The sequence below is a fragment of the Oryctolagus cuniculus genome, chromosome 7, assembly GCF_051225735.1.
Source record: "Oryctolagus cuniculus isolate XC-2025 breed Fujian yellow rabbit chromosome 7, ASM5122573v1, whole genome shotgun sequence".
Classification (NCBI taxonomy): domain Eukaryota; kingdom Metazoa; phylum Chordata; class Mammalia; order Lagomorpha; family Leporidae; genus Oryctolagus; species Oryctolagus cuniculus.
This window is the reverse complement of record NC_142873.1, coordinates 54,409,912-54,431,924: the sequence shown is the minus strand read 5'-3', so window position 1 is coordinate 54,431,924 and position 22,013 is coordinate 54,409,912. Positions and strand designations below refer to the sequence as shown.

General features: G+C 54.8%; 1 protein-coding gene across 9 annotated transcripts in view; it reads right to left on the bottom strand.

Annotated features, from left to right (window-relative positions):
- Nucleotides 1-22,013, bottom strand: part of IGSF3 (immunoglobulin superfamily member 3) — a 94,914-nt gene that overhangs the window by 26,107 nt on the left and 46,794 nt on the right. For 6 of the 9 annotated variants that reach the window (XM_089336984.1, XM_089336981.1, XM_051856122.3 and 3 more), the window contains exons 3-8: nt 17,659-18,036; nt 15,067-15,477; nt 9,780-10,169; nt 8,461-8,520; nt 5,262-5,663; nt 1,492-1,896 (exon numbers count right to left, since the gene is read on the bottom strand). In XM_089336984.1, the coding sequence (XP_089193110.1) occupies nt 1,492-1,896; nt 5,262-5,663; nt 8,461-8,520; nt 9,780-10,169; nt 15,067-15,477; nt 17,659-18,036 (2,046 nt within the window). The remainder of the gene's footprint in view (nt 1-1,491; nt 1,897-5,261; nt 5,664-8,460; nt 8,521-9,779; nt 10,170-15,066; nt 15,478-17,658; nt 18,037-22,013) is intronic. The other 3 variants (XM_051856126.3, XM_070077815.2, XM_051856125.3) reach the window with 2 other exon arrangements.

The window sequence follows — 22,013 nt, the reverse complement described above, 5'->3', positions numbered from 1 at the left end:
TAAGCAGAACAGCCTTCTGCCCGCGCCGTGTCAGGCCGTGCTGAGGCTCTAATTGGCCACGGAACGGTCTCTTCCTTCATACCACTTGTTTGTTCCAAATCGGGCACAGCCTGGGACTCGGTTGTGGGGTCAGCAGAGGCGAAGGATAAACTCAGCCATTATCATTACTCAACCTCACATCACTGACAGCACTGCGGCCCAGGTTGGGCACTAATCACAGCGGTGAGCAGACAGCCCCCTTTTGTCTGGGTGTTCAAACTGGCTTCACCAAGCAGCTGGGTCAAACAGAGACATATTGGCCAGGCCCCACCCTCACCACGTAGCCTGTGGGTGACTGATCCGTCCCATACCTGAGAGGTGCAGGGGCCTACAGAACACGCTCCCGCCTCTTCCAGCTTCCAACCTCGGGAGCCGCTCACAGGGACAGATGCAGAGCGAAGCCTGAAGGGTACCATCTGCAGGGAGCCCCACCGACTACCACTCCCCAGATGCACGCACCCTGCTCAGTACTTAGAGAGCCCTGGCCTCTACAGGAGAGGCACTCGCGCTCGGCACCGCGGGATGGGGCCCAGGTGGAGGAAACCGTGTGGGAGCGGATCAGGGCGTCAGGTCCTGGCTGCACCGTCCAAGGAGCTCCCAGAGCAGGCGTTTGGCAGGCGACCTTGTCTCCCTCTGCCCTCCGCCCCCGCGCTGCCCGAGCTTCCTGGTCTGCACACAGCGCACAGTGGGATCCCTCTCCCATGTAGCTGCCGCAAGGACTAGAGCGAGGAGCTTCCGTGAAAAGACAGAGCTCTCTGCACACTTTGTAAATGTCAGCGTCTTCACACACACACACACACAGCCCGGGGCGCTTCTGCAGCCTACAGGAGTCTAGCGAGACTGGACCACTAAGTGTGATGGGAGGTCCCTGACCAGATACTGGCTTGTATGGAGGGGAAAAAAAAAAAAAATATATATATATATATATATATACACACACATATACATACACACACATATTTTATACATGTATATTTATATATGTATATATACACATGTATAATTTATATATGTATATATGCACACATGTATATTTTATATGTGTATATATATACAAACACACATATATAAAAGGCATTATGAGGACAATTGGAGAGATGCTGGTAACAGACCCACACAGATGTTAAATGTCCAGACCATGATGATGGTACCCTGGTCTCTTAGGACAGCATCCTCAAATATTTAGGGAGAAGCACCCTGATGCTCAAAACTCACTCTCAGATGATTCAAAAGCAACAAGTCCCATCAAGGAAAGGGAACCTGGCACGCATCTCTGTATCACTGGAACCGTCTCCAACTCGAGGGTCTGGGAAATGAAGAAGCCATGCCACGGCACTGAGACACATCTCCTTCCCTCCTCCTCCTCCTCCTCCTTCTCCTCCTGTGAACGCACGGCCTTGCACACAGCGCTGCGATGGTACAACACGGGGTCCTCGAGCCGGCAGCACTCACCTGGCTGCAGCACCCGGATCTCCAGCAGGTTGGAGGTCCTCTCTGCCAGCCGCGTCCACGTGTTGTTGTAGTTCCTCCGCCACAGCTCTGCCACGCACTGGTACTTGCCCGCCTCCGTGTCACTGGCCCTGCTGATGCTCAGCCGGACGTTGTTGCTGGATTCGGCCTTCTCGATGGCAGTCCGAGTGCGGAAGCTGGAGGACCTGTCCCCCCACTGGACCCCTCCGTCCCGTGTGAAGGTCACCAGGTCGTGGAACTCAACGGTACCCACGGGCTGGAAGCGCCAAGTCACCGACACGGGCACCCGGGCCGGGTAGTGGGGTTTGATGATGCATTGCAAGTCAAAGGAGTCGCTGTAGGTCACCCCCGGGGTACGGGAGATGGCTGTGACCGCAAAGCCCATCTCTGGAGAGAGAACAGAGAGATTCAACGAAAGGGGAACTTGGCTCTCTCGGGGCAGCTCGACGCCAGCAAGAGCGCTACTGGCAAGGGCAGTGGCACACAGCGGAGGCTTGTGGGCCTCTCTCGTGAGCCCTCACACCTCACACTCAGGCTCATGTTTCTTTAGGTACCACGCCCGGGCACAGTCCCAACAGCCCATGGCCATCCTGCCGGGCAGCACGAGCCCTATTCCTTTCCAATGAGACGCTCGTGTGGACCTTTGTGTTCGATCCGCCTCTGGAATTAGACATCACTGCCCTCTCAGGGGCTAAGGCCGTGCCTAGGACTCAGAATTTCACACAGGCACCAACGCTGTGGTACAGCCAGTTAAGCCACCACTGACGACAACCACATCACACATCGAAGCACCAGTTCCAGGCCCAGCTGCTCGCCTTCCTATCCAGCTCCCTGCTAACGCGCCTGCGAAAGCAACCTAAGATGGCCCAAGTCGCTGGGCCCCTGCCGCCCATATGGGAGACCCTGATGGAGTTCTAGGCTCCTGGCTTCACCCTGGCCGTTGCAGCCATTTGGGAAGTGGACCAGCAGATGGAAGATCTCTCTGTGTCTTTCTCTCTCTGACACTTTGCCTTTCAAGTAAATAAATTTTTTTTTTTTTAAAGATGATTCCAAAAACTGGAGAAGCAAGCCCTGAAGCCAACGTCCTTGACTGCATACAGGTGGATGCAGCCCCAGCTTTGGTCGCTAGCTCCAGGGGGCAGCAGGGGGAGGAGCCTCCAAGTCCTTCACTTCCTTCAGGAAATCCAGGGCACAGAGGCAACCAGGGGACCACAGCGGGAGGGACTGCTCTCTAGCCGGTGGGGGCAATGGCTCTGAGCCCAGGGCTCTGCAGTGCTAGTGGGCTGAGCCTTGCCACTGACTGGCGTGCTAATCCTAAGCGCTCAGGAGGAACACCTGGGAGCTCCGCCAGCCGGCAGAGACCACTCCACACCAACACGTCGATTACAATCACAAAGCAGCAGCCTGTGGGATTGACCACGATTGAAGCTGCCAGGCGTGATGCCAACTGCTTTGTTCTCAGCAAGCATGCATGGAAAAACAATCGTGTGCTCAGCCCTCTTCACAGATGGGTAAACTGAGGCACAGAGAGGTTAAATGAAGGACTCAGTGTCAAGCTGCTAGGGAATGGCAGGCAGGCTGCAAACCTCCAGGGACCCGATGCCAGTGGCTGGAACTTCACCAGCGCGGCAGTGAGGACGGCAAAGACTCGAGACGGCTGCCCAGCTCGGCCACTTCCTAGCTGTGAGAGAAGCAAGTTATCCAACTACAGAATGGGTACTCCTGAAGATTAAATGAATTCGTATTTGTAGCACACTTGCAAGAGTCCCTGGGCACATGAAACCGAGCAGACACAAAGGAAAGCACTTTAGACTCCGTAGGGAAAAGGCAGGGCCCAGAATGAATCTTTCTATGGGGAGGCGGATGTTGAACAGGTAGGCACGGTTTGCTGAAACCTCTAGCTCTTTGACTTGGATTTCTTAAGCTATCTTTATGCAGCCTTCAGAAAGGATGCCTTAAGTCAAAAAGACTGTTTTGAAGTCTTCTAAGACACAGAGGCCCATGCATAAACATGAGGTGGCCGTGACGGGCACTGGGCGCTTGTGTGCAGTGTGTGTCGCCAGGAGACCTCGGGGGACAGGATTTGTGCCAGGCATCTCTGCCTCACCGCTGATGGGGAGGGGGCTCCTCCACAAAGACAACCCTGCCTGGGCCTGGCAGGGGCACATGAGCTTCCCCGCCTCAACGTCCCTGTTCAGTGTCTCACACCTTGTCACTGTCACCTCCCTGAGACGGGATCTGCACTTAACTGTACCAACATGAAAACACATTTAAACTGAAAAGCCAGGCTTAGTACAGGATGCCACCCCAGCCCCGCCCCAGCTCTCCCCTGGTCCACTCTCTGATTGCAGCTTTAGCTTGTGCTCCAGGCTGGGAGGCGGCACAAGACCCCAGAGCAGCACTCCCTGGCTGCAGGAACTGCCAGACACAGAGAGTCACCCATCACCTGCCAAACTGCTTGTGGAGAAACACCCCTGCCTAGCTCTAGCTACTCACACTGGCTGCCCAGACCTCTCCACCCATTCCTTCTCCCCGGGGCCACACTGGAGCTCAGCTCCAGGAGAAACCCCATCCCTGCAGGAAGTCCCCCTGCCTACCCACTCACACCTGTGAGGAAGGGGGGGCACGTTCTGGGGAGCAGGATGTGAAGCTGCTAAGGACCATCACCAGGAAACGCAGCTCCCTGGAGGCCATGTCTGCTGATAAGCAGGGAGAGCCGACTGGGTGAGCTCCCTTCCCAGCCAAGTAGCTGCCCGGCCTTTTAAATGGAGCAGACCGATTCTATTAGGCAGATAAAAGTCGACAGAAGCCTGTTGAACTACCTCATGAGAAACAAATCGAATATTCTTTAGTCTTAGCAAATCTCAATTTCATGCTAATGAGGAAGTGGCTTTCTTAAGTAGGGGCCTTAGAGAGGAGGAGAAAAAAACTAAGACAGAGTGCCGGCTTCCTGAGGCTTGGTCACTGAAAAGCTGTAGCCTCGGGCAAATTATTTAGCCTGTTCCACTCTGTCACCCCCAGCAGGTGAGGATGCAATGGGACGATTCAGTTTAAATGGTTAGACTGAGCCAGGAACAAAGTACATGCTATGCAAACGGCAAAGGGGGTTTCCTGGGCCCTTGCCTGAGATGCCAACAATGCCATATGAGCACTGGACTGAGTCTCGGCTGCTCCTCTTTGGGTCCAGCTTCCTGCTAGTGTGCCTAAGACAGCAGCGGAAGATGGCCCAAGTGCTTGGACCCCTTCACCCACAGGGAAGACCTGGATGGAGTTCCAGGCTCCTGCCTTTGGCCTGGGTCAGCCCTGACTGTTGTGGCCATTTGGGGAGTGAGACAGTGGGTAGAAGATCTCTCTCTTCTGTCTCGCCTTCTTCTGTAACTTTGTCTTTCAAATAAATAAGTAAGAAAATCTTAAAAAAAAAAAAAAAATGGGGGGGGGGGGTTCCTACCCTCTCCGCCCTGTTCTGCCCATTTGAGGAGGGCTGGGGCCCTGGGCAAGAGACAAGCCATAGCTTGTCTTCAGGGACAGTCTTCAAGGCAGTCAACATGTCCCTGCCGGGTGGGTGTAGTAACAGTTCCAGCTGTCGTTGGCCCGGGTTTCACCTCACCTTCCATCCCCCAAACAACTGCTAGTCCCTTCCACCCATCAGAAGGTCCACCCATTTCTGGCCAGACCTCTGGCTGCTTGCTGAAAGTCAGGGCAAGGTGCCTGACACAGGAGCAGAGCCCACGGAGGTTCCACCTGTCACTTACCAAGTGCCGTGATGGAGACCAGGGTGCTGGCCCGGCGCTCCCCCACGATCTGCCACTCGCCGTCCACCGCCCGCACCCACTCAGTCACGTGGCACTCGTACTGGCCCTCGTCCTCCTTCCTGCTGTCGAAGATGCCCAAGCTGAACGAGTTGGGCTGCACCTGCTCCATCTGGACGCCCCCGAAGCTGCTGCGCTCCCAGTAGGATGCGCCCGGCTGCACGGTGCCGTCCCGGTCTAGCCACATGATGTTGCTGCGCCGGTTCTGCCTGTCCACGAGCTGCCAGATGACGGAGAAGCGGCCCTGCGGCCTGCCCGCTGTGCGGATGCTGCAGAGGAAGCGCAGGTCCTCGCCCTCGAGGATGACGCTGGCATTGCTGGCCACCTCCACGGAGATGCTGCTCTCTGCGGGGGAGGGAGAGAGGGCCATGTTGCGGGCTTTCTGGTCTCCATGGCACCTGCCTCACAGGTGCACAGGAGGATGGGTGTAAATGGAGTGTGTCCAGGTACAGCGAGCCTCAGAGGATCAAGAACACCCTGACGCTTGCAGCTGCAAGCCCTGGCTGGTTCTGGACATTGCCACCTGGGATTTTAGATCTGCTGACCTAGGCTGCTCTTTCCTGTGTGCAGAGGTTCTAAGACCTGAGACCAAATCAGAACCAAAGAAACATAACACAAGGACATGACACTTAGGGCACGAAGCAACTGATTAGGTTAACCTGCTCAGGGCCTTTCTGCTTGGATGTTCAGCAAGACATTTAACTCCAAAATCCTCCTTCACCTCTGTCTTCCCACCGTCCAAGGCTGCAGCCGTCCAGCAAAGCTGCACAGCCGCAGCATGCCATCCTTGTCCTCCAGGACAACAGCAGGAGGGAGGGAGGACAAACAGCCAGGGAGAATTTGGAAGATCCCAGGTGCTGGAATGTGGGTGACAATGGAGCACAGTGGTGTAGTGTCAGAGTGCTTGGCGGAGGAACATTCCTGCCTTCAGTAACAGAGCAATAAACCAAAGCCAGTGTGGTTTGGCACTCACCAGTCTCCGGCCCGTCCACATTCAGCCCTGGGGTTCCTTTGCCCTCTACCTTGAGACTTTCTGCCAATCAAAGCTGGGGTAAGGCTTTTGCTCCCGTCCCTGCCTCAGTCCAGCCTTTGCTACTCGGCTAGCTGAACTCACTCGATCCAATTATTTAAACTCTACCTGCCTCAGTTTCTTCTTCTATAAGATAGGTAGAGTGCTACCTTCTTTACATGCTTAGTATTTTAAAGACTGAAGAGTATGGGCTGGCACTGTGGCACAGTAGGTTTAGCCTCTGCCTGCAGTGCCGGCATCCCATATGGGCACTGGTTCGTGTCCTGGCTGCTCCTCTTCTGATCCCTGCTAATGGTCTGGGAAAGCAGTAGAAGATGGCCCAAATGCTTGGGCCCCTGCACTCATGTGGGAGACCCAGAAGAAGCTCCTGGCTTCTGGCTTCAGATAGGCTCGGCTTCGGCATTGTGGCCATTTGGGGAGTGAACCAGCAGATGGAAGACCTCTCTCTGTCTCTGTAACTCTGCCTCTCAAATAAATAAATCTTTTTTTAAAAAAAGAAAAAACTGAGAAATAAACAAGGCAACATAGACAGACTGCCTAACACTAAGTAGGTTTTCAAGAACCGAGCAGCAGGATCACGATGCATTTTCCTATTCCCAGGCTGCATTTCTATAAACACACTACACAGCCCGATCTACCTTCATTATGCATATACTATTCTGCAGAATTACCTGTGTGGAGTTCAAAAGGCCTGTAAACATTTAAGAACACAAAGCACCATAACAAATTTGACCCCAATTCTCTGGGCACCACCCACATGAAACACATACAATAATCTCAAGCCAATCAATTAAATCAAACCCCAGATTAACAGGCACACCTGATTACCAAAGGGAACCCCCATATGCACGACAAAGCGTTCCAATCAGCTTGCCTCCCCTTTTATTTCCCCCACAGGCGACACAGAGGAAGATGAACATGGGGGCCTCAGCTTTAAGCTCTTGTCACAGTGAGGACGCCAGCTGCCCATTCTGGAGCTGCTTTACTTCACATTAAAATAAAATTTAATTTAAAAAGGCCTGGACTGGGTGAGGGGGGAAGACAGCACTGGTCCAGAAGCCGCTCCCCGAGAAGCGCTACCTGTGTCCTGAGCAGCCATCTCCTACAGCACTACTGCTCAAAAGCCAGGATCTGGAGAGGCGTAGACCTGGGCTCCGGGGCCCCGCCTGCCTATCCCTAGCTCTGCGACCTGTGCTTGTGCCCTAACCCACCCCACCTCCACTTTCTCCAGGGCACAGGAGAAGACACAAGCAGCGTCTCCTGCTTAGTAGTCAGGACACTGCAAGGATTAAATGAGGCAAATATTTTTTATCCACATGAATGACAGCAATATTCCTCTTTAGTTTGGTAAAGATTCATCCCCACTGAAACCAACTCAAGGTAAGAGATTAAAAGGGCCACTCGGACATCAAGGGAGAAAACCCTTTTGCTTATCTTAGGCAGAAAAATGACTTATAGTAAGTCCCTGCTAGTCCTTACTGGCACCCCAGCAGGCTCGAACACCAGCCCTGGCTTGCTGGCTATAAGGGCTGCTGTTTGGGGCCCTGTTGCTTGAGCAAGCCTGGAAAAACCCCACAGTTAGATTGTGGAGCTACGAGAAGAAAAGCCAATGTGGCAGCCAAGGCAAAGACAAACACAGACCTGCTGCAGCGCCCACTGAGACTACGTGACAAGGGTTTCCGGGCCTGAGAAAAGGCTGCCCGCCATTGAAAAAACTCTCAGGATTAAGTGAAAACCAGGACAGAACTAATGAGAATCTGAACGCATGTTCAGAAATGGAATTTCCCATCAGGAGGTGGACGGCGTAGCACAGGCTAAGCGCAGAGCAGTGGGGTCTGGAGTTAGAAGCAAACATTTCTGATGCAGTGTAAGCTGTGCCACTAACTGAACGAACAGCCAGCTGGGCCCCCTCCCTGGCGGAGGCTCTGCCTTCCTTATCCCCAGGCTGGGCATAGAGTGTCCTCTGCAGGGACTGGGGAGGCGGGAGCAGAAAAGGAGATGACATCTGCAGAAGCACCTTGGGCTCTCGGGAGGATAAGCGCCACTCCAATTCAAGGCATCATCACCATTCCCAATGTCATTGTCATTGTCGGTGTTCTCTGGCAGACTTACCCACGTGGCCTTGGGGCAGGATCTGGTGGTGCTGGGGGACTTTAACTACCCAGTTATCTGCTGGAAAAGCAATACAGCAGGCCACAAATCATCAAACACATTCTTGGCAGGGGCTGGGGATGCTATCTCTTAGTACACACGACACAGAAAGTCACAGTGTGGCTGCCCTTCGCGGCATCCTGACACAACACGGAGGAATTAGTGGCAGATTTGAAAGGAGACAGTCCGTGATGGAGGCAAGCGCAGGCCAACAGGGAGACAGTACAGAGTGGCATTCCATTCAATGCTATTGATCGCACAAATACTCAGCAAGCACCTATTCTATGCAAGGCACCATGCTAGGCAGTGCAGGAGAATAAAAAAGGTCTAGGGAACAAAAGAACTTCGAGGTAATTAGGTGTGCGAGTGTCTGTGGTTTTCAAAATTAATAATAATAAGCGGGACAGAAAATAATCCTGTTGATGAAGAGGAAAAGAGCGGGCACGATCTCTGTGTCTACTTTTGATTTCACACTGGAAGAAAAATTTTGCAAATACGTCCAAGTGTGAGTCAAGTGAAGGAAGTCATTCCAAGGCTAAAAGGAAGAACAGTAAGAGCAGCTGAGAGGAAGTGAACGGTTAGTTTTCAAACTTTCATCGTCTTGCTTAAAATCAGAGTAAGTTGCTATTCTCTTCACTAAGAACAGAACCAGGAGAGAAAGGGGATTAGTAAGAACACCCTGATTTCTACGGATGCTTAAACACGACACGAGGAACCCCCAGCCATGGGCGTTACAACCCACCCTGCCAGCGCTCCTTCTGTGGTGGCGGGGAGCCCACCGATGCAGCCTGGGACACCGGCCACGCCTCCTGCGGGGAGACGTGAGGAACCCCACCACCGACTTTCGAAAACCCAAATTGCGGCAGGGAAGAGAAAACTGGGGACAGGCCCACCTTCGCACCCGGGAAAACTGACGGCGAATCCTTCTTCTTGAAGACAACCCTTCCGAAAGAGAGCCGCTCTGCTCAAGTGGGATTTCACGACTGGCATGTACCCACCTCTCCCGGGGCTCAGTCCCCACACAGGAGCAAGCAGCCTTGCTGGGTGCCTGGTTTCCCTCCATGCTGAGCTGGCTCTCTGGGCCCTGACAGAGTTCCTGGAGCTAGGAGCAGCCGATGCCCATCCCCCTAGCCCCAGGGTTGGGGGAGGAGTGGAGTCTGACTACCTGGGGTGGGGGGTGAGGCAGCCAGGCTCTGCTCATCACCCACCGCAGCCATTCTAGGCTGGCTACTGACCAGGGCCCGCGGGAGGAGGCGCTAGGGGCACGGCGACCTACTTACTGAGGGGGAGGACGATGATGGGTATGTTCTTGGGGCGCTTGCTCTCCTTGTCGATGAACTCCCCAGTGACGGTCTTCTCCCGCTCGGTCACCCGACAGTTGTACTTCCCGCTGTCCTCCTGCCGCAGGTGGTAGATCTTCAGCACAAACACGCTGTCGCTCTCTTTGGCCACCTTCAGCTGTCCCCTGGCTTCCCGGTGGGCGAACTCGCTGTTGAGGACCGGCACGGCGTTGGGCCCCATGCTGGCGATGAGCGAGCTGTTGAAGGCCCAGGAGACAGCAAAGTACCGGTCTGGGATGTTCTGGGCCTCCAGGATGCACCTGAACTCCACGGGCTCGCCCACCGTGTGCAGCCGCTTGTCCGTTTCCAGGCGGACAGTGAAATCTTTGTCTGAGAAAACAAACACCGTGGCACATGTGTTCTGGGTGAAGAAGGACCCAGGCGAGCTAGACCGTGCCAGCCAATCGCGGCTGCCCTCCCCCGCCGTCCCATGGCTAAGCACACGCAGCTTCACCCAACCCAGCCCCACAGACACCTTGGGGGTACCCAAGAGCATCTCACCAGCCCCCAAGTCTGGGCAACTTTCAATCCCAGTGGAGACCAACAGGGCTCTGCTGAAGCTCACTCTGCCCCAGGCTGGGTGCCCAGGGGGCAGGTGTAGCCTTCAAATACACACCCAGGACCCCACTTAAGCCTGTAGGACCTAGCCCACTGAGGTCTGTGAGACAAAATTACAGGGCAGTCCATATACTGATGCTAATCCTGCTAAATGCAGAAAGATGAACATGTGGAAATGCTCTACTCGCCCTCATGTGAATCCTGGAAATACTACACAAGAGACAGGGAAACTAACGTCTGTTCCCTAGCTTTGTCACACCAAATCTTTAGGCAGAAGGAGTGGGAAGGTACCCACTGCCACTGAAAGCCAGACCACCACTGACACCGTCAAGTGCCGGAGCACCCTTCAAAGAGCTGGCTGTTTAACCAGGCACCATGGGTGATCAGAGAGGGGCTTGTCGCCACGGACAGCATCACAGCACGCCGTGTACAGCACCAGTGGCCATCAATCCCCTGAGACAGTTCTCAGATCTCCCAGGCACCCACTGCAGAAACAGGGGCCGAGAAAAAGGAGTCCGAGTTGGAAGAAACCCTAGGTCCCAGGAAGCAGAATCACAGCACCCCAGCCAGCGGAGGCTGCGGCTGTGGCCGCTGCCCAAACCCCTGCTCTCCCTGCATTCCCCTCCAGAGAACATTGAGAGGAAATTCACAGTACAAGGAGGGCCTTGTAGACGCATTAGCTCTAGCCTCGGCTGCCTTCCCAGCGTGGCACTGCCTTCCCACCTCACAGATGAGAGCCGACACTGCTGCCCTGAGAAAACCGGGGACCACGAGAGGCTGCCCTCGCACTCCTCCTCCCTGCCAGCTGGGCTGTGCGACCCCTGGTTCTCCAACATCCCAGCTCCTTCCCGCATCCTGCAAACCACACTCGACCCCTCCAGGGCTCACCTCCCAGGTGTCACCTGCTGCAGCGGCTTCCCCCCTCCAAGACCCCAGTCCCAGGAGATGGGATTGGAAGATGCAGGTTTCAGCCCAATGCCCTCCTTATAGGCAACTGTACCCCGTGGCATCTGCCGGACACCGGCCGTGTGGTCAAGCAAAGTCAGTCACAAGCAGACCTCAATGCCAGAAAAGTACTCCTTGTGCCTGAATGCCACCGAGGTTGTGCGAGGTGGACGAGGGACCTCGGAGTTTTCCACGGGCTCCGGGTGAGGCTGCGCACCTGCGGGCAGGTTGCTTCTTTTGGCAGTGTTAGGCTCTTCTTACCCCTTCTGGCATCTCCCCAGTGGCTTTGGTGAAGGCTCCGCACTCCCAGGTTGAAGGCACAAGATTTACAGCCCACCAATCCCCTTTCTGCAGAGCAATCTGCTTTTGGATATGCCCAGTCAATTAATTCTCTAGAAATTGATTTAGGCTTTTTCCAATATGCTTCACTCGCTAGCTCCCTGAAATGTGGCTTCCTGCCCTTCCCAAACACCCACCACAGAGCCAAGGAATGCCACCAGTGGTCCACGCTGCCTCCCCCACAGCCGAGGGCTCCTCTCAAGCAGGCTTCAGCCTCTGGACCCCTCCATCGCCCAACCGTGCGTTCCCTCCTCTCCTTGGGCTTGCCTGGCCGTACTGCCCCTCCCTCTGCTCCCCTGACCACGTCTTACTGCTGCTGCTGCCCTGGAACCATTCCTATTTCTACCCCAGGGGCTTTCCTGGGCCTTCATCACTCCACGATCAGTGTGTAGCCCAGCTCTGTTTCCAGAAGTCCGACTGCCCACTGGGTGTTTCCCACCTGAGCATCTCTGTAAGCTGGCTTGCAAGATGTAGCCCTTGACTCACAATCACAAAAACCAAAGAAAAGATGGTAGGCACGGGTTCCAGTGGAGAGGCAGAGACTTCCAAGCAAGGCTCGGCATGTCCTTAGGACCGTTCAAGGAGCCACGGGAGCCCTGGGCCCAGGGCTTCCAGCCGATGTGCCTCCCTCCGTCCATCCCTTCACTGCCTCCTCCCAGGGTGCTGCCCCGGCCCAGCTCCTGCCAACCTTGTCTCTCGACTTCACACACAACCTGCTGACTCAACCTCCAGGTGGCCTCCCTGGTTTTTTCCTTCTAAAACGCTGATCTGATTGTGTGACCCCCGCTTGACAGTCCCTAGCCCACTTCTCCCATCCCCACCTTGTCTGCAGCAAGGGTTTTCAAAATTCACTGGGAAATGGAGGAGGAGGAGGAGGAGGAGGTCATCCCCTCTTCTTACAAAATCCTCAGCTGCTTCACGTAGGAAACATTCAGCTGAAGTAAGTAAGAGGGGAACACTCAAGCCCCCACCGGCCTTCGCACACACCCTTACCACACAAGTGTGTGTATGAACATGCACACACACACACACACACACACACACCTGTGTGCACTTTTTGGGCCCCTCCAAGAAATTCCCAAAGTTCCAACCAGAAGAACTTGAAAGCTGTGAGTCCAGAGTCAAGTCCAAGCTCCGTGTCAGAGCATTTGAGGCTTCGGGCTACCTCTCCTCCCTCCTCGCCTCACTTCCTGTCAGACCCATCAGCGTGCCACCGGACTTTCTCTACTCACCACTCTGTCCTTTGTGCTTTTCCTCCTGCGGGCCCCCTTAAGCATCAAGACCCAGCCCAAGTCACCAAATGCCCTGCTTTTCCTGGGTGTGCCTTCGCAGCTTCATCCAGTGGACACTGAACACTAGCTGCAAGAACACGTCACACTTCCTGTGTTTCCAGAAGGCTCTCCACAGACACTGTCACAGCACGTGGCACATTCTGCTGGGCCCTGGTTCTCAGGTCTGTAAGTATCCCGAAGGCAGGACCAGCATTCACCTGCGGAGCCCCTAATGCCTATGGCCACGATGCTAGGGGAGATGGCGGAGCATTTATTGGTGCAGACTGGGAGAAGGGCAGAGTTGGAGCTGCAGTCACTGAGCCTGAAGAACTCACAGAGCCTCACAGAGTGACGTCATGGACATTTTGTTTTTCCTTTAGTTTTCCCCTGGTCGGCTTAGTCTGCATACATTTGCCGGGCAAATTCCAAAAGTCCTAATTCCAAATTGGTAAGATTAAAATAAAGAAGATTAACTGATGCAGCCTAATCTAAAAGTGTGAAGACTCAAAACTTGGTCCAGACGTTGGAAGCTGATCTTAGGGAAGGGAAAGGATAAATAAGACAGGCCCTTTGACAGAATCCTTAACGTTGGCAGATCCAGAGGCCATGGAACGCTCTGGGTCCTACAGGGCAGATCAGGGGCACCCTCTGGCTACAGCCCTCACGTCTATCAGATACCCAGAGAATCTCTCTGCCCCAGTCCCTCTATAACCATGGGGGTGAAGTATAGACAGCAAAAGGGTCACCTGGGCACTGCACTGGGAACACAGCTTCCCGATCCACCCCGGGGCCTGGGCTTTGTGACCTCTGGGATAAGGCTCAGGGGTGAGTATTGTTAGGTGAGGCCGAAGCACTCACTGGTCTAGCGTGACAGAACTAAGCCCACGACAGCTGACTGTAGGCAACAGTGCATAGGGATCCACGGGGGACTCCACCTGCACCACTACAAACTCACTTCCACCCCCCCAACAGGACCCCCCCAGCCCTCACCTGACGTGAGCATCAACACAAGGGAAGACCACAGCCCACCCACCACAACCCAGTGACGGCAGCCCCAGCCAGAGCTGGGGGCAAGAAGGCTAGCTGAGAGCCCGCCCTCACCTGCCAGAGCAGCCCACACAGTTGTCAGCTCCCAGCTGGAGTCTGGGTTCTGACCCAGTGTCTGGTGGGCTCGGCAGCCTGGAGGGTGGGGTCTGTGACGCAGGGCCACACTGGGAGCGCCAGGGAGGAGTTCAGCTCATCCTGCCACCATTAGCTGCCCCAGCGCTAAACACTCAGCCTTCTCCGGGACCCCTTCCAGCTCTTCCAGAGAAAACAGCTGTGGTGGACACAGCGGCCCCTAGACCATCCTCATCAACACGTTCCATGACCCTTACTGGGGCCCCAACACGAAGCTCTTTGCACTCAGCACCTTCACCTATAAAATGGGGCTGGCGCTGTAACGCAATATGGGCGCCGGTTCGAAACCCGGCTGCTCCACTTCCAATCCAGCTCTCTGTTGTGGCCTGGGAAAGCAGTAGAAGATGGCCCAAGTGCTTGGGCGCCTGCACCCGTGTGAGAGACCCAGAGGAAGCTCCTGGCTCCTGGCTTCGGATCGGCACAGCTCCGACCATTGCAGCCATTTGGGGAGTGAACCAGTGGATGAAAAACCTCTCTCTCTCTCTCTCTCTCTCTCTCTCTCTGTGTGTGTGTGTGTGTGTGTGTGTGTCTTTCCCTCTCTCTAACTCTGCCTTCCAAATAAATAAACAAATCTTTAAAAAAAAAATTGTCTGCTCTGAAGCAAACCTATTGGTACCTAAGAAGGCAACTGTGACCCACGGGAACAGGAACCCAGAGAGCCAAACAGTTTCTGTGAGATCTCCCGATTTTTACAATGAATTCCCAATTCCAGAAACCGCACCACCACAAGGATCAAACACACACCAAATACTAAGCGCGATTCAGTCTGGGCAAGACCTGGGTCCTGGACTTCCCGCCTCATCCTCCGGCCACGGGCAGCCCCTTCCCAATGTCACGTGAAAACCTGTTGTTCTGTCACCAAAGAAGGTGTCCCCGTGTCTGACAACCCTCCCCATCAGGCCAAGAACAGGGACAAGCGGCTCAGGGAGACTGACCAGTGGGCTGGACGTTGACCACGGCGCCCTCGGAGCGCTTCCGGGTCATGGCATACCACGACCCGTCCGGATCCTGGATCCACTCGGCAGCCTCGCAGTAGAACTCGCCCTGGTCGGAAGGCTGCAGGTGGAAGATGGTGAGGCGGAAGGTGGCCGGGCCCAGCTTGTCCAGGCGCACCTCGCCCAGGCTCTGCCGCTGGGCGTACTCGCTGCTGGAGTGCAGCACGAAGTCCCGGCTCAGCGCGATGACCTCCACGGGCTTCTCGCCGCCTCGCTGCCGGAGCCAGGCCACAGACAAGTGGCTGTGCTGGAACGTGTCCGTGGCCACCTCACAGCTGAGCTCCAGCGGGTCCTGCTCCACCTTGTGCAGGGTCTGGGGCACGGCGGTGGCCTGCAGGGAGTCGGGGATCACTGCAACACACAGAAAGGCCCCGGAGCGTCAGACCACAGAGCCACAGACTCTCAGACCCCACAGGGAGGGGGGACGGGGGCGGGGCTGAGCTCCCCCTTCCCTGGCAGTGACACAGCTTTGGCTTGGAAATGGAATGCATTTTGGGGGTACTGCTACTCACCCATTTGAGATAAAACCTGGGTTGTAAGAGTATTTCATTTTGCATATGAAATGAACCCCCTGAAAATACAGCGATGAGCTGTCGAACCAGGTACTGCTCTGAGAGATTCCGTGCACATCTGACTCACGTTGGATGGAAAAGGCTCCTGGAGTCTGCGTTCTACAGCTCCCCAGGACTTGCTCACTTTCTCCCTGCACTCCCCCACCCCAACCATTCCTCACCCCTACTGCAGCAAGGCATAGCCCTTGCAAGGCTCCTTATAAAACAGAATTGGTGGAGAAATCCATCGTCACCCTCTCCTTTCGGGAAGTTCAATTTTCGCATCATGCATGGATCCAAGTGGTCCACACAGAAGGGGACCACAGCATGGGCATGACTTGGGCAAATCTATCGCTTTCCCCTGTGCTTCCTGGGTGAGACTCTGACCCTGACCTTCACATCCTGCTGAGGACTGCACATCCCCAGCTCCCTTTCTGGTGAGGGCACCCCCACCCCAACAAGTATGTGTCTTCTGTTGCCATCCCAGGATTGGGTCTTAAAGACCTCCCACGGGGACACAACTTAGGAAAGCGAAACAGAGGACAGCTTGGGAGGGTTAATAAAAGAATTGAGCCGGCGCCGTGGCTCAATAGGCTAATCCTCCACCTTGCGGCGCCGGCACACCGGGTTCTAATCCCGGTTGGGGCGCCGGATTCTGTCCCGGTTGCCCCTCTTCCAGGCCAGCTCTCTGCTATGGCCAGGGAGTGCAGTGGAGGATGGCCCAGGTGCTTGGGCCCTGCACCCCATGGGAGACCAGGAAAAGCACCTGGCTCCTGGCTCCTGCCAGGATCAGCGCGGTGCGCCGGCTGCAGCGGCGGCCATTGGAGGGTGAACCAACGGCAAAGGAAGACCTTTCTCTCTCTGCGTCTCTCTCTCTCACTATCCACTCTGCCTGTCAAAAAAAAAAAAAAAAAAAAAAAAAAAAAGAATTGGCAGTTGTTAGCTCCGCGGCCAGTGCTGTCCACACCGAGACCTGCCCACCCCTCCATCGTTCGAGGGGCACCGAGACAGCCAGTGTGCCGCTTCTTCTCTTGGAGCTAGAGGACCTGCAGGGCACCCAACTCAAGCTCTGAGCAAGGACCCACGGCCACATTCACTTGCCGACTCAGCAGCGCCCATGTGTCTCAAAGCCTGATGCAAAGCTCATCAGTCCTCAGGGCGAGGGAGGGAAACATGGAGCCGTGGCGTGCTATTTCAAGTCAAATGCCCATGGACAGCAGCAAATGCCTGATGCTCCTTGACCTGCCCCAAGACCAGAGGCCAGAGAAGAAAACAGTGCCCTTTGGCCCTCCCCGGAGTTTGCATTTACCAGACTCCTATCTGTAGAAAGGCCACACCTCGTCAGACTGTCACAAGCTATTGTCCTGCTGCTACACCCACTCCACTCCCGAAGGGAATCATTCACTCACTGTTGTCTTAGGGCTGGGCCTATACATTCACTTACAATTCCTTCAAAACTGCCTCACTCCTCCTGTCCCCGACCCCTGCGAACAGAGTCCATGAGCATCTGGACTCACGGGGTCCCCTGAGACTGTGCCTGCTGCTGATAACCATGTGTTATCTTTTCCCCTACTACTCTGTCGCCTGTCCCTTTGTCCCAGCAAATCTTCCCAGGGCACGGACTGAGAAACCCCTCTTCTGGGGACGAGGTCATACACTTTGTCCTCCCTGTCATCACTTCCGGTCGACCTCAAGTTCTCCTGGCCTTGTACCTTCACATCCGTCTCCCCCAGTGAGGGGGCAACTTAGCCCTCTGAAAGCAGACATCTGCACTAGATCTTGGTAATGTTTCAGCCTCCAACTTCTATTGTGCACGAGTGCACAGACATTTTACTTGCTTCTGCTGCTCATCCCTAAAATGTTCGGGGCGTTTGGTGATTTTTTTTTTTAATAAGTCAAATGCATGATATAAAACCAAGCTGCGCTGTCAAAGCAGCAGCACGGGCCAGCCAGCAGCCACGTGAAGACAGTGTCCGCTTACCCACGAGGTTCATCTTCGCGCTGTAACTCCCAAAGTACCGCTCATCCGTGTTGGGCGTGTGGCACTCGTACTCCCCGGCATCCCGGGCCTGGAGATCCGTGATGTGCAATAAAGCCGCGTTGCCCTGGACTCGCTCCACGTAGATCTTCCCGCCCCGGACGCGCTGGGTGTAGATGGCGTAAGGGAAGGAGGAGTCCACGGTGCTGACGATCTGCACCTCTCGCTCTGGGGCGGAGGGCAGGTAAATGGACCACTGGAAATTCTGCTCAGCAGGTCCCTGGTAGCCACTCACGTTGCACCAGATGGTGATGTGGGAGCCCTCCGTGCGGTACAGGGGCCCCTCCTGGACGGTGACCTGGCGCTGTGCAGCCACCACACCTACAGAGGACAGAGACACACACAACACGTCCGCTTACTTCTCAGACCAAAATGCAAAACAGGCAGCAATCTCCAAAGGGTTTCTTTTAACGTGTGACATGATAAAAATAGACATAGCGTACCGACCCTTCCAGGGGTGCTCTGTGATTTATAAATATTAATTAAAACACTCTGCGGTAAAGCACTGTCCCTAATTTGCATATATGGCAATTGGATCCTGCAAGGACATGGCTTTTTTTGGTATCTGCTCAACGGCTGGCCCTTGTGAATTTCAGCAAGCCCCTCTGTTTGTCATCTATGTGGCGGGTTTATATCTATTTATTAATGTTGTTTATAAAGTTTTTAATAAAATGAGCAGGAGAAGTTGAATTCTTGGCACCGACTCAGACAAAAACAAATAAAAGCAACCGAAGCGCAATCCTGCTCAAATTAAACGTTCCCTCCTTGAGGAGAGAGCTGGCGGGGAGCGGACTGGGGCCCTCTTTGGGGGCTGTGCTCTTCTATTTCAAGTGTAGCGGACTCCCTGACACATCCCAAGGCACATTCCTGAGGCCCTTTCCCTCCATAAATGGAGGCAGAGCTGAGCGGCAGGCGGCTGCCGGGTAGCCTGAGCAGACCCAAGTGGGAGTGTACGGGAGGTGCAGCCAGATTCCCTCCAACCAACATGGGAGGAACAGGGGGGCTGCCTGAGCATTCTCAGCTCTGATGCACCCACAGATCCCTGCCTTCTGCCTGAGATGTGGCTCTCCAAGTAACTTCTTCTGCTGCCACGTTCTTCTTAAAGTGGCACCGCCTGGCAGGAGAGGCCAAGAGTAAAGAACTAGGGGCCGGCACTGTGGTGGAGTGGGTAAAGCTGATGTCTGGGCGCCGGTTCGAGTCCCGGCTGCCCTACTTCCCATCCAGCTCCCTGCTGATGCTCCTAGGAAAGCAGTGAAAGATGACCCAAGTGCTTGGGCCCCTGCACCCACAGGGGAGATGCAGAAGAAACTCCTGGCTCCGGGCTTCAGACCGGCCCAGATCTGGCCATTGAGGCCATCTGAGGAATAAACCAGCAGATCGAAGATCTCTGTCTCCGTCTTTCCCTCTCACTCTGTAACTCTGACTTTCAGATAAATAAATAAATCCTTTAAAAAAAAATGTAAAGAGCTTGGTTCCTCCTTCTATGCCAATGCAACACTGAGGGTGCCCGAACCACATGACAGGTGGCAGGGGGCGCGTCCCTCCGGGCCCGCCTCCACGGCAGCCAGGCATGGCAGACAGTGCAGCAGAAGGAGCACGCAAGTTCCCGCCACAGCTATGTCTGCATTAGAGGCCAGGTCATCATCTGGGGCAGGCTGCTTGTCCTCATCAGACCTCCACTTCCTCGTCTATACAATCATTTCCAAGAAGGCTTGGGGGAGAAGCAGCAAGCGTACCATGCTGGCTTGGTCACTGATGGGCTGTCACCTCTCCAAGCCTCAGTTTCTTTATCTGTAAGATGGGCACAAAAGCGTGTGCTCACAGAGTTGCTGAAGAGGCTGTCTAAGGGCCGGAGCCACAGTCAAAAGGCCCACCCCACAGTGCCATTGCCAAGACTCCTTCAACCAGAACATTCTGCCGCTCTGGAACCATGGAGAGCCGGTCATGACTGCTGAGGGCTCAAGGACACTTCAATGTCCTCTCAACAATGACAACATCCAAGCCGCCCACTCCCATGACCGCTTCCCCACCCCAAAATGGGAATGGCAGCTGCACCCACAAGCACACGTCTGCAGTGGACCCAGCTGGGGAACGGCCTGAACAGCTCAAGTACAGGGGGGACGCAGCTCGCAGCCCACCCCCGGAGGAGGAGTGCCTCAAAGACCGCTAACGCAACCCACGGGAGAACAGACCTGAGAAAGGCTACCCACACGCAGGTGCATCGTACACAACTTCTCCCAAACCAAACCCTATGCAGAACCCCATGGTGGCTTCAGTGGACGCTGGAAAAATTACACATGGGCCGGGGAGGAGATAAGTGCACAGGACAACGTGGTGCGTGACCCCGATACACTCTGGTTGGTGACCTTCGCTCCTAGGTTTAAAGTCTCCGAGATGACCCTTGTTAGTTATTTCCAGGACGTTACATTCTGGCATACAGCAGACCATAATACACAACCTACAGTGCACAACCCCCCACCACACACACACACACATACACGGTGACACATGGTCAAGTGCATGCAGCACTAGAACACAGGACTCTGAGAACAGCTGAGGTGCGCTCACCGCATTCAGGACTCCTTGGCATCTTGCAGTTCTGCCACAGAAGAGTGACAGCTATTCCCCAGTGGCACACAAGGCTGCAGGTGGCTCAGAGCGTGCCAGCATCTCCCTTTAAGAATAACCTCTCAGCCGGCGCCGTGGCTCAATAGGCTAGTCCTCCGTCTGCAGTGCCGGCACACCGGGTTCTAGTCCCGGTCGGGGCACCGGATTCTGTCCTGGTTGCCCCTCTTCCAGGCCAGCCCTCTGCTATGGCCCAGGAAGTGCAGTAGAGGATGGCCCAAGTTCTTGGGCCCTGCACCCCATGGGAGACCAGGAGAAGCACCTGGCTCCTGCCTTCAGATCAGCACAATGCGCCGGCTGCAGCACACCTGCTGCAGCGGCCGTTGGAGGGTGAACCAACGGCAAAAGGAAGACCTTTCTCTCTGTTTCTCTCTCTCACTGTCCACTCTGTCAAAAATTAAAAAAAGAAAAAGAATAACCTCTCAATCCTCAGCTCACGTGGGGTCTCCTGGGGAGCTTTAAAAACTAACAGTGTCAGACCCTACCCAGCGTAACTGCTCTGGGTTGCAGTCTGGCATTAGAATTTTTTTTTAATCTGCCCCTAGGGCCAGTGCTGTGGCACAGTGGGTTAAGCCACCACCTGCGGATGCTGGTGTCCCATATGAGCACCAGTTCAAGTGCTGGCCTCTCTACTTCCTATCCAGCTCCCTGCTAATAAGCCTGGGGAAGCAGTGGAAAATGGCCCAAGTACTTGGGCCCCTGCACCCACCTGGGAGACCCAAGTGAAGCTCCTGGCTTCTAGCTTCAGCCTGGTCCAGCCCCAGTCCTTGTGGTCATTTGGGGAGTGAACCAGCAGATGAAAAATCTCTCTCTGCTTCTCTCTGTAACTCTGCCTTGCAAATAAATAAATCTTCAAGAAAAAAAATTTTTAGAATATTCCCAGATAACTCTTGTTCTTTAAAAACAAACATTTATTTATTTGAAAGACAGAGCAACAGAGAGAGGCAGAGAGAGAGGGAGCTCTTCCATCCGTGGGTTCACTCCTTAAATGTGCACTATAGCCGGGACTGGGCCAGGCCAAAGCCAGGGGCCAGGAGCTTCACTCGGGTCTGCCATGTGGGTGGCAGGGGGCATCTCTGCAGTCCAGCCAGGTGAGCCAGGGCTGGGAGCTGCTGCTTGGATGTGTCGCCACGCCCGTGGTGCCCTGATATAGGGGGGCCTCGGCAGCTGTAAGCCCCTCCCTCCTGCAGTTCCGCTCTCCTCGGGTCTTTGCCAGAGCCAGCAGCTGAGACCCATCGACAGGGCTGGGCTGGCCGCTGTGTGCAGGCGTAGGTTTCACTGGAGTGCATTCTATTTACGGAGCTTCCAAAAGCACTTGATCAGCAGATCCTGAGTCTCCCCTCCCCACAAAAGGTAAACAATGTTAAGTGGCCTCAATGAGCCAGGGCGGCAGGGTCAAAACAACTTGTCCAGGCCGGAAGCAGGTTATAAACAGCACTGACAAAAAAATAAATGCAGGATTGTACTTTAACCACACACAATCAGCTGCACCTGCTTATTAAATAGCACCTGAGTTTCCCTCCAGCCCCTTCACAAAGGGCCTTTGACTCCTGGAAATAAGGCTTCTCCCAGGCAGAGGATCTTAACAGAGAAGGAGGAATGACCTTCTCTTGCCGGCAGCTGAGCTCCCCTTCCACGCCGGACCCTCCCGGTCTCCTCCTGCCCTTGCTGTG